This window comes from Pygocentrus nattereri, chromosome 17 (genome assembly GCF_015220715.1).
Source record: "Pygocentrus nattereri isolate fPygNat1 chromosome 17, fPygNat1.pri, whole genome shotgun sequence".
Taxonomy (NCBI): Eukaryota; Metazoa; Chordata; class Actinopteri; order Characiformes; family Serrasalmidae; genus Pygocentrus; species Pygocentrus nattereri.
Genome location: NC_051227.1, coordinates 16,279,169 through 16,291,789, shown reverse-complemented (window position 1 = coordinate 16,291,789; position 12,621 = coordinate 16,279,169). Strand labels below are relative to the sequence as shown.

Sequence of the window (12,621 nt, the reverse complement as noted above, 5' to 3'; positions counted from 1 at the left end):
ACTATTTTTGTCAATGAAACATGCGAGTCTGAAGAACTGTTTTGAGGTTTTAAGAACCTCCAGACCATGTAAAGTTTTTAGGAGGAGGCTTTAACTTGGTCTAGAACCTTTTTCATGCGAAAGTTCTTTAAACCTTTTAAAGGTTCTTTATACTCACACAACTCTTATTTAAACATGGTTCATGGCTCACAATCATCCAATTCATCCGCTCAGGGAAGGGGTCTGAAGCACAACCCATGTTTCAAAATGTTCTTTGGCATGTTGCACATAATTACACATTTCCACCAGCGAGGTCTCCAAATCCCCAAAACGTATTAATTATTTCTCCAGATCTTTAAGCTAGTCATAAACCACTCTTCTGACTTTGCTTCCTAGTGGTTTAACAGAGTAATGGATAACTCTACCACCTTGAAAATGCTAGATAGCCAGTTTGATGCCCTGGCAAGAAACCTCTTATATCATGTGATAGTGTTATTATGTGTTATCTACAAGTGCCCTATATAGTTAGACTCTCCGCCCACCCACAACCCCCAAAAATGTCTATGCACAGGCCTGCTGAAAACTTTTCATCACTTTTTTTAATGTGTACCCATACAAAACCATATTAGCACATCCTCTCTTCATCGAGTGACCCATCATTAGGAGTGAGCTGGGCCATGACATTGGTCAAAGAATCGACCTCAAAATAAAAAACTGTGGGCAATACCAGGCGGTCAATAGCTGCTGCTGAAAGTGCGGGCACCCAGAGGGTGACACCGGTCCATCTGCCAGAACTTTTTAACTGGCTCATGTCACGGATCTTTCCGTATGATCCCAGAGCCTTTGTTTAACCTTCCATCCTAATTTGTCCTGCTCAGAAAACCCTCTGTCAAAGCTTCACTTTGCTGGTGTACAGTTAGAGAATGGAGCTCATCTGCTGATGTACAGTTTGTGCTAGCCATCCTCTAGACCTTCATCAATGGTCAGTTTGTGACCACAGAGGGTTTGCATGTCAGTGTCACTACAGTGCTGAGAATGGTCCACCACCCAAACAACACCTGGACAAGAGTGGTCCTGAGGTCAGAAACGGACTAGTGATGAATGGAGTAGAGGGGGCTGATAATCTGTGTTGATGGGCTACAGTCAGTAACAGTACACACTTTTAAAAGACGGTTCTTCAAGTGTGCCTCAGTAAAGGCAATGGTTCTATTTAGAACCATGAGTTATACATAGAAACATTTAACCATTAAATGGTTCTTTGCATAGAGAAATAGTTCTTCAGAATGTGTTGTATGTGGTTCTGCATAGCACCAAAAAGGGCACTTCTATTGTTACAAGACATCACAACAATAGCAGAACACTTTTTGGTGCTATACAGAACCATTTTCAAAATACAACACATTATCCATCAATAGAAAGAACCCTTTAACAGGTAAAGGTTTCTGTACAGCACTAATGGTTCTAAATAGAACTACTGCCTCTACTAAAGAACTCTTGAAGAATCATCTTTTTCAAGTGTGCACTCCTATATAATGGACGTTTGAGGTACACTGTTAACAAAAGGGGTTCCATATAGTACATATATAAAAAGTTTCTATGGCTTGTAATAGTAGCCAACTGGTGACACTTAACAGACCCCCATAAATACAGACCCCTATAATTACAGACACCTATAAATAGCAACTTAAGCAATAGCTTGTTAAAAATAAAATTCATAATTAAATACTTGTTACTTCTGCATTTATTAAGCAAAAGAACATGAGAGGGAGTGTGTTATTGGTGATAACACACTCCTCGAGTGTTCTATTGCTTTTATACAGCAGTTAAATAAATAAAGTAATAGATGAGTAAACTGGCCGTGAACGCGGCGTTCAATATGTTTTAATGTTCAGTTCCTTCCTCCAAATTATTGTTCCTTAATGAGCAGCTTGTTTGCTACGTCAGAGTAACAAGCTCCGCCCACTCGCTGCTCAGCTGGCAGTTCGTTCTCCAGCTCCGTATACTAAATTCCCAAACTGTCGTCACCACTGAGCAGCTTTTCAGTCGGCAGCTGTGACAGATGAACAGCTAAACAACCTGGGATCAGCCAGAAATGAACCCAATACCATTCACCAAACGTGTCGTCTGATCATCACATTAAACTGACACAATATCAGGTTCAGCTCAGTTTTGTCATTTCTTTGCCAGATCAGTATTAATGTTGTTTTCTTCCAGCCAGTCTGTAAAGCTTTTTACAGCCCGTTTAGTTTGGCGCATGGTGTTGGGTTCATTTCTGGCTGATTCCAGGTTGTTTAGCTGTTCTTCTGTTACAGCTACCGACTGAAAAGCTGCTTAGTGGTGACGACAGTTTGGGAATTTAGTGTCGTCTCATCTTCAGAGTCTGACCAAATCGACTGTTGGTCAGATGTGATCTTAAAAGCGTCCGTTTTCTGTTTGTGGCAAAGTAAGAAGTAAAATCGTTCCTACAGCTGTCAAAGTCACTGAAACTGGCTGTTGTATAATAAGAGCTATTATTTAAACTGTTTGCTTAGTCACTATATTTGTCGCTGCTGTCGGAACAAAACCTTGTATCTCCAAAATGGTAACTTGACAGGAGAAGGGAATAACATAATTTACTGGGCAGCCAGGGTCCTCTCTGCGTGGAGTTGGCATGTTCTCCCTGTGGCAGCGTGGGTTTCCTCTGGGTTCTCCGGTTTCCTCCCAGGGTCCAAAGACATGCAGTCAGGCCAATTGGACATGCTGCATTGCCCTTAGGTGTGTGTGTGTGTGTGTGTGTGTGTGTGTGTGTGTGTGTGTGTGTGTGTGTGTGTGTGTGTGTGTGTGAGAGTGAATGGAACCAGAATTTTTTCCCAAATCCTTTTGGGTCATTTCTTTTGGTCCAATCACCATGAAATTTACTTACAATATAAAGGGCAACAGGCATTTTCAAATTATGTCAAAAACTGAAAAATGACAAAAATGGAGAGACAAGGTTTTGTTCCAAGAGCAGTGATATATTGAAGCAAATGCTTTATATTGTGTATTAAGTAATACAAAGTATCTATATAAACACATTATTATTGAGGGAATATTGAGGGAAGTATATATTAACCATTAATAATGATGAACTAAGCACTGACGAAAAATGTATGTACCAGAAATTAGCAAGACAGCACATTATTTGAACAGGAAGTGGATAAATAATTAATAATGATTGACTTTTTTATGCTAACTAAATCATTATTAACAAACTATAATTATTGCTTTTCTAAACTTCAAAATGTAGATGGTTTATTTGCATGTCACAAACAAAACGATAAATAAATTATATATATAAATGTATATATATATATAAATGATTAGGGTGTTATTCATTATGCCCTGTTATTATAAAGTGTTTCCATTTCACCTTTTGAGTGCTATGTAGAACCATTTTTAACAGGTTCTTGAAACAACCATGTACAGCAGATTTTCCAAAAACCTGCCTTTTGAATGAGGCACAATACAGGACAGCCAATCACAAGAGAGTTCATTTGCATATGCCTTAAAGTGTAAGGGACAAAGAGAGGTTATGCAAAAATATGAACAAATGAATGATGACACAAATGTCATAAGTGGACTTTAATCCACGGTATTGGTGAGTGTCGAAACTGAAATTGCGCGCCCCCTGCTGGCCATCACGCACATTTTCCCGCGCAGGCTCACTGCCCCTCCTGCCAACAGCCATTCCCTCCGCTCCACTTCACGCCCCTCCGCCGCTGACTGATCGATAGGCAGATAGGCGAGCAGGACACAGGCTGGACCTCCTGAGTAAAACATCTCTCTATGAGTTACTCCCGGCGCGTGGCCTCCTGGTTGTTCTCCCTGCCCGCCCTTCTCGTCCAAGCATGTGCGCGCGGCGCTAAGCTGGAGATGATCTCCGTTTGGCTGCTGTTCCTGAAGCTGCTGGTAGGTACCAACGATGCTGCTGAGACTGTTTGTGCGTCCATCATCATCACCTGCTCGGGCAAAAAGCTCTGCATTGCATGCGAGAGATGATGCGCGGGGGAAAAGGGGGGAGGAGGAGGAGGAGGAGGGGGTGGATTTGGCGCGCGTGCGCTGGACCATGGCATGCTTCTCTCCAGCAGCCCCCCTACCCTAACTACCCCCCGTGGAGCTCGCAGAGTTGCTCCCGTTTCATTCCCCCCAAGGTGGACATTCACTCCAAACGTGGGCAGCGCAAATGCCATGAGACTGAAACGGGGTTCCTACTCAACAGCTTCTTATTCGAATTCTCCGTTCCACCTTAAATAGTGCAGCAGGTACAGGTACAGAAAACTCTAACACGATGAGAAATCAGAAAGAAGCCAACTTAAGTTATCTGCCTTTTAAGGTGGACCGGAACATTCCAGTAAGGAGCTGGCGAGTAAGGAGCCAGCTCCAGCTGTCTCCATTTTAAGGTGGAATCCTGCACAATTTAAGGTGGAATGGAACATTCAGACTGGTGTATAAAAAGGCAACTTCAGCTGTGTCCGTTTTAAGGTGGAACACTGCAACATTTAAGATGGAGCAGAAAAATTGAATAAGAAGCCGGCTTCTCCTGTCTCTATTTTAAGGTGAAATGCTTCACCATTTAAGGTGGAGCAGAAAAATCAAATGAGAGGCAGTTGAGTAAGAAAGCCAGCTTCGGCTGCCTCCGCTGTAATGTGGAAAGCTGCACCTTTTAAGGTGGAACGGAAGATTTGTATAAGATGCTGGTGAGAAATAACAAACTTCAGTTGTCCCATTGTAAGGAGCACCTCTGCACCATTTAAGGTGGAGTGGGAAAATCATAATAAAAAGCCAGCTTCACCGCTCTCAACTTTAAAGTGCAATGCTGCACCATTTAAGGTGGAATGGAACATTTAGACAGACCAACGCATAAAAAGGCAACTTCAGTTGTCTCCATTTTAAGGTGGAATGCTGCACCATTTAAGGTGGAGCGGAAAATTTGAACAAGAAGCTGGCGAGTAAGAAGCCAAACTGCCTCCATTTTAAGGTGGAACACTGCAGCATTTTAAAGTGGTTTTCAACTGTCTCCATTTTAAGGTGGAATCCTGCACAATTTAAGGTGGAATGGAACATTCAGATAGACTGGCGTGTAAAAAGGCAACTTCAGTTGTTTCCATTTTAAGGTGGAACACTGCACCATTTAAGCTGGAGCATAAAATTGAATAAGAAGCCAGCAAGTGGGAAGACAACTTAAGCAGTGTGCATCGTTTAAGGTGGAATGTTGCAGCATTTAAGGTGGAGTGGAAAAGTGGAGTAAGATGCTGGTGAATAAGAAGCCAGTTTCATCTGTCTCTATTATAAATGGTGTTTGAGCTGCAAACTGGAGAAGCAATATTTAAAATGAGCAAAACTATGTTAATATATATTAGTGATGCCAGTGATGTCTGCAGCTCCACAGCAGGAAAGAAAGTGTATCATTTGTATATGCAGAATTTGCATGTATGTATTTGTATAATGAATTATGAAAATAATATAGGCTAACCAACCCCAAAACAGCTCAAAAAGAAGTCAAAAACTTTTCTGTTTTCTGTATTGATCGCTGATGCACACCAAGTAATTAATGCAGCCTTAAGAATGAGACAACTAAGAGTGGTTATCAGTATTTTATAGCTCTTCTTTTAGCCTTGATGGCCTCAGACTGTTGTGTCATATTTTTTTAAAAGGATTGCTGGCAGTTTGGCCTGTATTGTGGTTTATTCAAATAGATTGATTGAAAATCATACATTAATGCTTGTTTTGAGAAACAGTATATGCAGCGCAGCAGGTCTCTTATCTCGATCCACTTACTGCTCTCTCTTTTCCTTGCACAGCCTTTTCAGTGTGTTTGTTATTCTGCCATCCTCTCGCTCTTCGTCATTAGTCCGTTTCAGACCACAGGACTGTCTCTGTTGGCTGTTGTTCTGAAGTAGTTTAATGTACACTATATTTCCAAAAGTATTCTCTCATCAGCCTTCACACACAAATGAACTTGAGTGACTTCCCATTCTTAGTCCATAGGGTTTAATATGATATTGGCACACCCTTTACAGCTATAACAGCTTTAACTCTTCTGGGAAGGCTTTCCACAAGGGTTAGGAATGTGTTTATGGGAATTTTTGACCGTTCTTCCAGAAGCCCATTTGTGAGTTCAGACACTGATGTTGGACGAGAAGGCCTGGCTCACAGTCTCCGCTCTAATTCATCCCAAAGGTGTTCTATCGGGTTGAGGTCAGGACTCTGTGCGGGCCAGTCAAGTCCTTCCACACCAAACTCGCTCATCCACGTCTTTATGGACCTTATTTTGTGCACTGGTGTGCAGTCATGTTGGAACAGGAAGGGGCCGTTCCCAAACTGTTCCTACAAAGTTGGGAGCATGAAATTGTCCAAAATCTCTTGGTGCTGAAGCATTAAGAGTTCCTTTCACTGGAACTAAGGGGTCAAGCCCAACTCCTGAAAACACCCCCACACCATAATCCCCCCTCCACCAAACTTTACACTTGGCACAATGCAGTGAGTACCGTTCTCCTGGCAACCGCCAAACCCAGACTTGTCAGATTGTCAGATGGAGAAGCGTGATTGGTCACTCCAGAGAACTCGTCTCTGCTGCTCTAGTCCAGTGGCGGCACTTTACACCACTGCATTCGACGCTTTGCATTGCACTTGGTGATGTAAGGCTCGGATGCAGCTGCTCAGCCATGGAAACCCATTCCATGAAGCTCTCTACGCTGTTCTTGAGCTAATCTGAAGGCCACATGAAGTTTGGAGGTCTGTATTGATTGACTCTGCAGAAAGTTGGCGACCTCTGCTCACTATGCCCCTCAGCATCCGCTGACCTCGCTCTGTCCTTTTACGTGGTCGACCACTTCATGGCTGAGTTGCTGTCATTTCCAATCACTTCCACTTTGTTATAACACCACTGACAGTTGACTGTGGAATATTTAGTAACGAGGAAATTTCATGACTGGACTTGTTCCACAGGCGGCGTCCGATCACAGTACCACACTGAGCTCCTGAGAGCGACCCATTCTTTCACTAATGTTTGTAGAAGCAGTCTGCAGGCCTAGGGGCTTGGGTTTATACACCTGTGGCCATGGAAGTGATTGGAACACCTGAATTCAATGATGTGGATGGGTGAGTGAATACTTTTGGAAGTACATGATGACTCTTTTAAACTAGGTCTGTAGGTATTATCTTAGAATTTAAAGGAGAATTCCTCTGATTGTTCAAAATTTACATCCATTGATGTGAAAAGTCTCATTGTGGAGAAACTGGAGGAACCAGGGGTCCCCATGACTACAACACAAATATAGCCATTTTATTAACTATCCAAAGCCACCAGTGAACCTACATGTGTCTTCTGAGTTTTATATGTAATGTTGATGATGGTGAAATAGTGAAAAATCTGGAAAATTTATTTGAGGACTACTTTGCCTCACATCACACATGTACCTCTCTGCCATGAACAGACTGAAGAAAAGGTTTAGGCCAAAATCGTATTTCAGATCAATGATAAAACAACATCTCACACATCAGGCATCATATTCATGACTGCTTTTAGAGGTGGACTTATGGTTCCTATCACCACCACTGTAAACAATCCTGTATCTGTGAGTTTCTCTAGAACAGAGCATTTCACACCAAACCACTCTGAATGACTTTGTTTACATCTTCATGATCATATCATGGTGAAATTTTGAAAAATCAGTGGGAAAATACCTTTAATAGTAAAAATAAGACATTTTCATTTGAAATCTATTTCAAGACTCGTTTTTAAAATTATCTGAATTATCTTCCCAGGTGTTCTTCGCTGCTGCCCTCAGGTTACCCATAATAACTATACTTTTCTTCTCCCCAAATTTCCCTGCATAGTCCCACGAGGTACCGCTGGTGCTGGCTGTGTCATCAGCTGATTGTCCTCCTCCTCAACTGCCCCTCAGTTGATGAGCGGTGTGGCAGCCTGCACTGTCTTTTCAGAGTATCCAGTCATTATTTTGGCTTTCCTGCTTTACGTGAAGGAAAACATACAGATCCCTTCAGATACATGAAAACATGGTTCTTCAAGGGTTTTTTTAGTATAGAGAATGGTCCTATATAGAACCATGAGTTCTATATAGAACCATTTCATGCTTAAATGGTGAACTGGTTCCTCTGATTGATGGTAAATGTTCTGTATATGGTTCTATAAAGAGATTTTTCATAAATGGTTCTATATAGCACCAAAAAGGGTTCTGATACTGTGATGATGTCAAGCTTGTTACAATAGAAGAACCCTTTTGGTACTAAATATATTTGGTGTTATTTAGTTCTTTATAGAACCATCTACCACCATATATAGCACCAAAAGGGTTCTTCTATTGTTACGATGTCAGGCTTGTGACAATAGAAAAGCCCTTTTTTCGTGCTAAATACATGTGGTGCTATTTGGTTCTATATAGAACGATCTATGACCATATATAGCACCAAAAGGGTTCTATGTAGCACAAAAAAGGGTTCTTCTATTGTCACAAGCCTGACATCGTAACAATAGAAGAAACCTTTTTCGTGCAAAATATATGTTGTGCTATTTAGTTCAATGTAGAACAATCTAGCACCACATATAGAAACAAAAAGGGCCCTTCTATTGTTACAATGTCAGGCCTGTTACAATAGAAGAACCCTCTGTCGTGCTATACATGGTGCTATTAATTCTACTACATGGAACCATCTAGCGCCAAATATAGCACCAAAAATGGTTCTTCTATTGTTATGAAGTCAGGCTTGTTACAAGAGAAGAACCTTTTTTTGGTGCTAAATACATGTGCTGCTATTTAGTTTGATGTAGAACAATCTAGCACCATACATGGCACCAAAAAGGGTTCTACTATTGTTATGATGTCAGGCATTTTACGATAGAAGAACCCTTTTTGGTGCTATATAGAACCATTTCACCATGGAAAGAGCCATTTAAGCATGAAATGATTCTATAGAAAAGTCATGGTTCTAAATAGAGCCATTTCTTTTAGTAAAGAACCCTTGAAGAACCATCTGTTTTAAGAGTGAGTTACTGGGGACCTTCCGGGGCCAAAGTGCTGCAGAGATTAACGTTTCCCCTCATCTTATCCTCTGAATTCAGTTGCTGATAAGCTGATGAGCTGAATCAGGTGTGTTGAGGTTGTGCGCTGAAGTCTGCAGTGTTTTGGCCTGCGAGGACTTGAGCCTGACACATGTGGTTTAGGTCATATAGTGTTTGTTGCATTTCGGTCAATTCAATTCAGTTGAGCTTTATTTATACCAGAGCAGCATGGCAAAAAGCTAGCTTTCTCTCTGTTTTCACTAGTGTAACATGTAGGAATTACATAGCAGTTTAAAGATGCAAACAGTTTAGACAAATACTGAACATAAAGCACATGTAAATTATATGTATTTAGAAAATAATTCACAATTGCATTGCTTTATTTACTTAATTGGGATAAATTGCACCGACTCTAAAAAAACATTTTTCCTCTGCCTTCACCCTAAATGGGCAGGGCTAAACTGCTGTACTCCAAATTGATGAATATATGTAATTGTGTTGGATTTCACACATCACAAAAGAGACTAATTGAAAACAAGTTGTTTTTGCAGCTTAGCCATACATAGACTGTAGGAATTGGAGACCAAACCATATGTTTTTACATACTGCTCTCTTTTTTAAAGCTGCACTACATAAGATTTTATAGAGGTTATAATTGAAATAAGCAGCATTACTGTGTCATAAGTTTAAAAAAAGCCTAAAATATGGTGAGTTGCTCTGTAACATCTGAAATAATTATTAAGAAGTCAGAGGCGTCGAGTCGATCTTTATGCGTTAACATTACTTGGAAAAGCTCAAAAAGAAGGACCAGCTCGACCAGTAGGTCTCAAATGATGTCTAGATAGATAGATAGATAGATAGATAGATAGATAGATAGATAGATAGATAGTGTTCTTCAGTGGTCAGGACCCCCGTGGACCCTCACAGAGCAGGTCCTATTTGGGTGGTGGATCATTCTCAGCACTGCAGTAACACTGACGTGGTGGCGGTGTGTTAGTGTGTGTTTTGCTGGTACGAGTGCATCAGACACAGCAGTGCTGCTGGAGTTTTTAAACACAGTGTCCACTCACTGTCCACTCTATTAGACACTCCTACCTTGTTGGTCCACCTTGTAGATGTAAAGTCAGAGACGACAGCTCATCTGCTGCTGCACAGCTTGTGTTGGTCGTACTCTAGTCCTTCATCAGTGGTGACAGGACGCTGCCCACAGGACGCTGCCCACAGGACGCTGTTGGCTGAATATTTTTGGTTGGTGGACTATTCTCAGTCCAGCAGTGACACTGAGGTGTTTAAAAACTACAGCAGCACTGCTGTGTCTGTGCCACTCCCCAAATCAATCATGTAGTCATATGTCAGAGTCTTTTGCTAGCAGAAATGGTAGAAAATGTTTTTCTGTATGTTGCGCACAATTACACAGTTCCACCAGAGAGGGCTCCAAATCCCAAAACCTTACATAGTGCAGCTTTGAAAAGGTGAGGAAGTTTTTTTATGATACAGGGGACATTTGCCTCTCTCTCTGTTTCTCTCTCTGTCTCTCTCTCTCTCTCTCTCTCTCTCTCTCTCTCTCTCTCCCTCTCTCCCCTACTCTTGTGCTGTACAGGCCCCTGCAGATTTATCCTCACAATAAAAGTAAGAGGAAGGTCATGTTGGGGATTTGAACCCAGATTATCTCAACTGGATTTTCACATTTTCAGGCAGACAGGAGTGAATCTATTTCAGTACCAGCAGAACAGTGATTGGGTAATAGTAGAGGTGACATCACTGCGGTGTCCGCACACCAGCACCTTGCTTTGGGTGAGAGGAGGCTGTACAGACTGACTGAACAAGCTTGATTTCCAAACAGACAGGGAGTATCTGAGGTGACTGATGGTCATGCATCATCAGCGGTCAAGCAGAAGAGGACATGCTGCCCTTTTGATCCAATAATGTGAATAGATTTTTATTCATGCACCGATTTCCTTTCTTTCACAGTCATCCCACATAAAACCGATGAGATGGATTAACGAGCCGTGGCTCGACAGAGCCTGGCACTCTAAATCAGTGAAAACGATTTACTGGCTGCACATTCAAATAGTTGGTGTTCTTTAGCAATAAGCGCGGCTGCTGGATGGGTCCCCCTTGCATGCGCTGGGAAGATCGTGTTTCCAAGCAACCATTTCTTACTGTTTCTGAATTTTGACACCAAGAACTGACACTCAGTAAACATATTCTTGATGGAAAAGCGCAATGTTGGTACTAATGTGTTACAGAGTTAAAAAGCAGATTCTGACCATGGAACTTTATACTTTTAGTTTAGACCAAAAAGAGTCTGATAATCTTCAGGTCCAACACTGATGGATACTTGATGTACTAGAAGGTTCCACTGCAGTTCTATAAGAAATTCTTAAGCAACTCTTTGGACCAGATATTTTCAGAAAAAAAAATATATCAGGTTTCTGTTTTACAGAAAGGCGACCAGCATCCTTTCTGTGTGGAGTTTGCATGTTCTCCCTGTGTCTGCGTCGGTTTCCTCTGGGTTCTCTGGTTTCCTCTGGGTTCTCTGGTTTCCTACCACAGTCCAAAGACATGCATTCAGGCCATTTGGAAATGCTAAATTGCCCCTAGGTGTGAGTGTGTGAGTGAATGTGTCTGTCTGTCTGTCTGCCCTGCGATGGACTGAAGACCTGTCCAGGGTGTATCCTGTCCAATGACAGCTGGGGCTCCAGCACCCCCATGACCCAGAAGGAGAAGGGGCTTAGAAGATCTCTGTGTGTGTGTGTGTGTGTGTGTGTGTGTGTGTGTGTGTGTGTGTGTGTGTGTTTTACAGAAACAATACTCCAGCCCACTGTACCAAGGTTAGATTTTGGAGTAAGAGTGTTTTCTTTGTTTTTCATTTTTTGTAAATCCCTGTTGGCTTTTACATTGTCTTTAAATTTCATGCTGAATGAACCAATAGAAAAGGGCATAAATGACTTGGAAAAAAGTCTGGTTCCATTGTCTTACATTAAAAGCACAGAAGGTTTTTAGATTTTTTTTCCCTCTCCTGTAAAGTTATCATTTTGGACATATGAGGTTTTGTTATGACACCAATGATATATACATATCTCAATTATATATATATATATATATATATATATATATATATATATATATATATATATATATATATATATATATATATATATATATATATATCAGGCGTCAGGAGATTAATCCCTCGAGATAAGATTGCAAACCACATAGAAATGAAAATTAAAGGGAGGGAAAAAACAACACAGTTGGACATTGGAAATCTTTCTAGTTCAGCTCTAATAATACTTATACATATAATTTACCCTATTTGAAGATATCTCATGTGTAGCCTGCCTTAGCATAGGATCGCTAGGAAGCATCCAGGAATCCAGCACATTTGCTGCTCAAACAATCCGCCTAAACCTGGCAGTTAACTGATTACATGGATCGGGTGTGTCTCTGCGGGGAAATCAGCAAAACTGCCCTACAAGACCAGAGTTTCCTATCCTTGCTTTATTATTATGAGAAAGAGTCCAAATGAGAAGTATAAAAGAGAAGAGTGGAGATCAAAGACTGCAAGAACTAACCTTGTTATGACTGATATGAAGAGA

The 12,621-nt window shown here is 41.2% G+C and overlaps 1 protein-coding gene across 3 annotated transcripts in view; it reads left to right on the top strand.

Moving 5' to 3' along the window:
- The first annotated feature begins 3,653 nt into the window (after positions 1-3,653).
- Positions 3,654-12,621, top strand: part of si:ch211-153l6.6 (general transcriptional corepressor trfA) — a 16,050-nt gene continuing 7,082 nt past the window's right edge. For 2 of the 3 annotated variants that reach the window (XM_017721170.2, XM_017721171.2), the window contains exon 1: positions 3,655-3,906. In XM_017721170.2, the coding sequence (XP_017576659.1) occupies positions 3,784-3,906 (123 nt within the window). In that variant the 5' untranslated portion in view covers positions 3,655-3,783. Of the gene's footprint in view, positions 3,907-12,621 lie in introns of all 3 variants that reach the window. The other variant, XM_037546810.1, reaches the window with a different exon arrangement.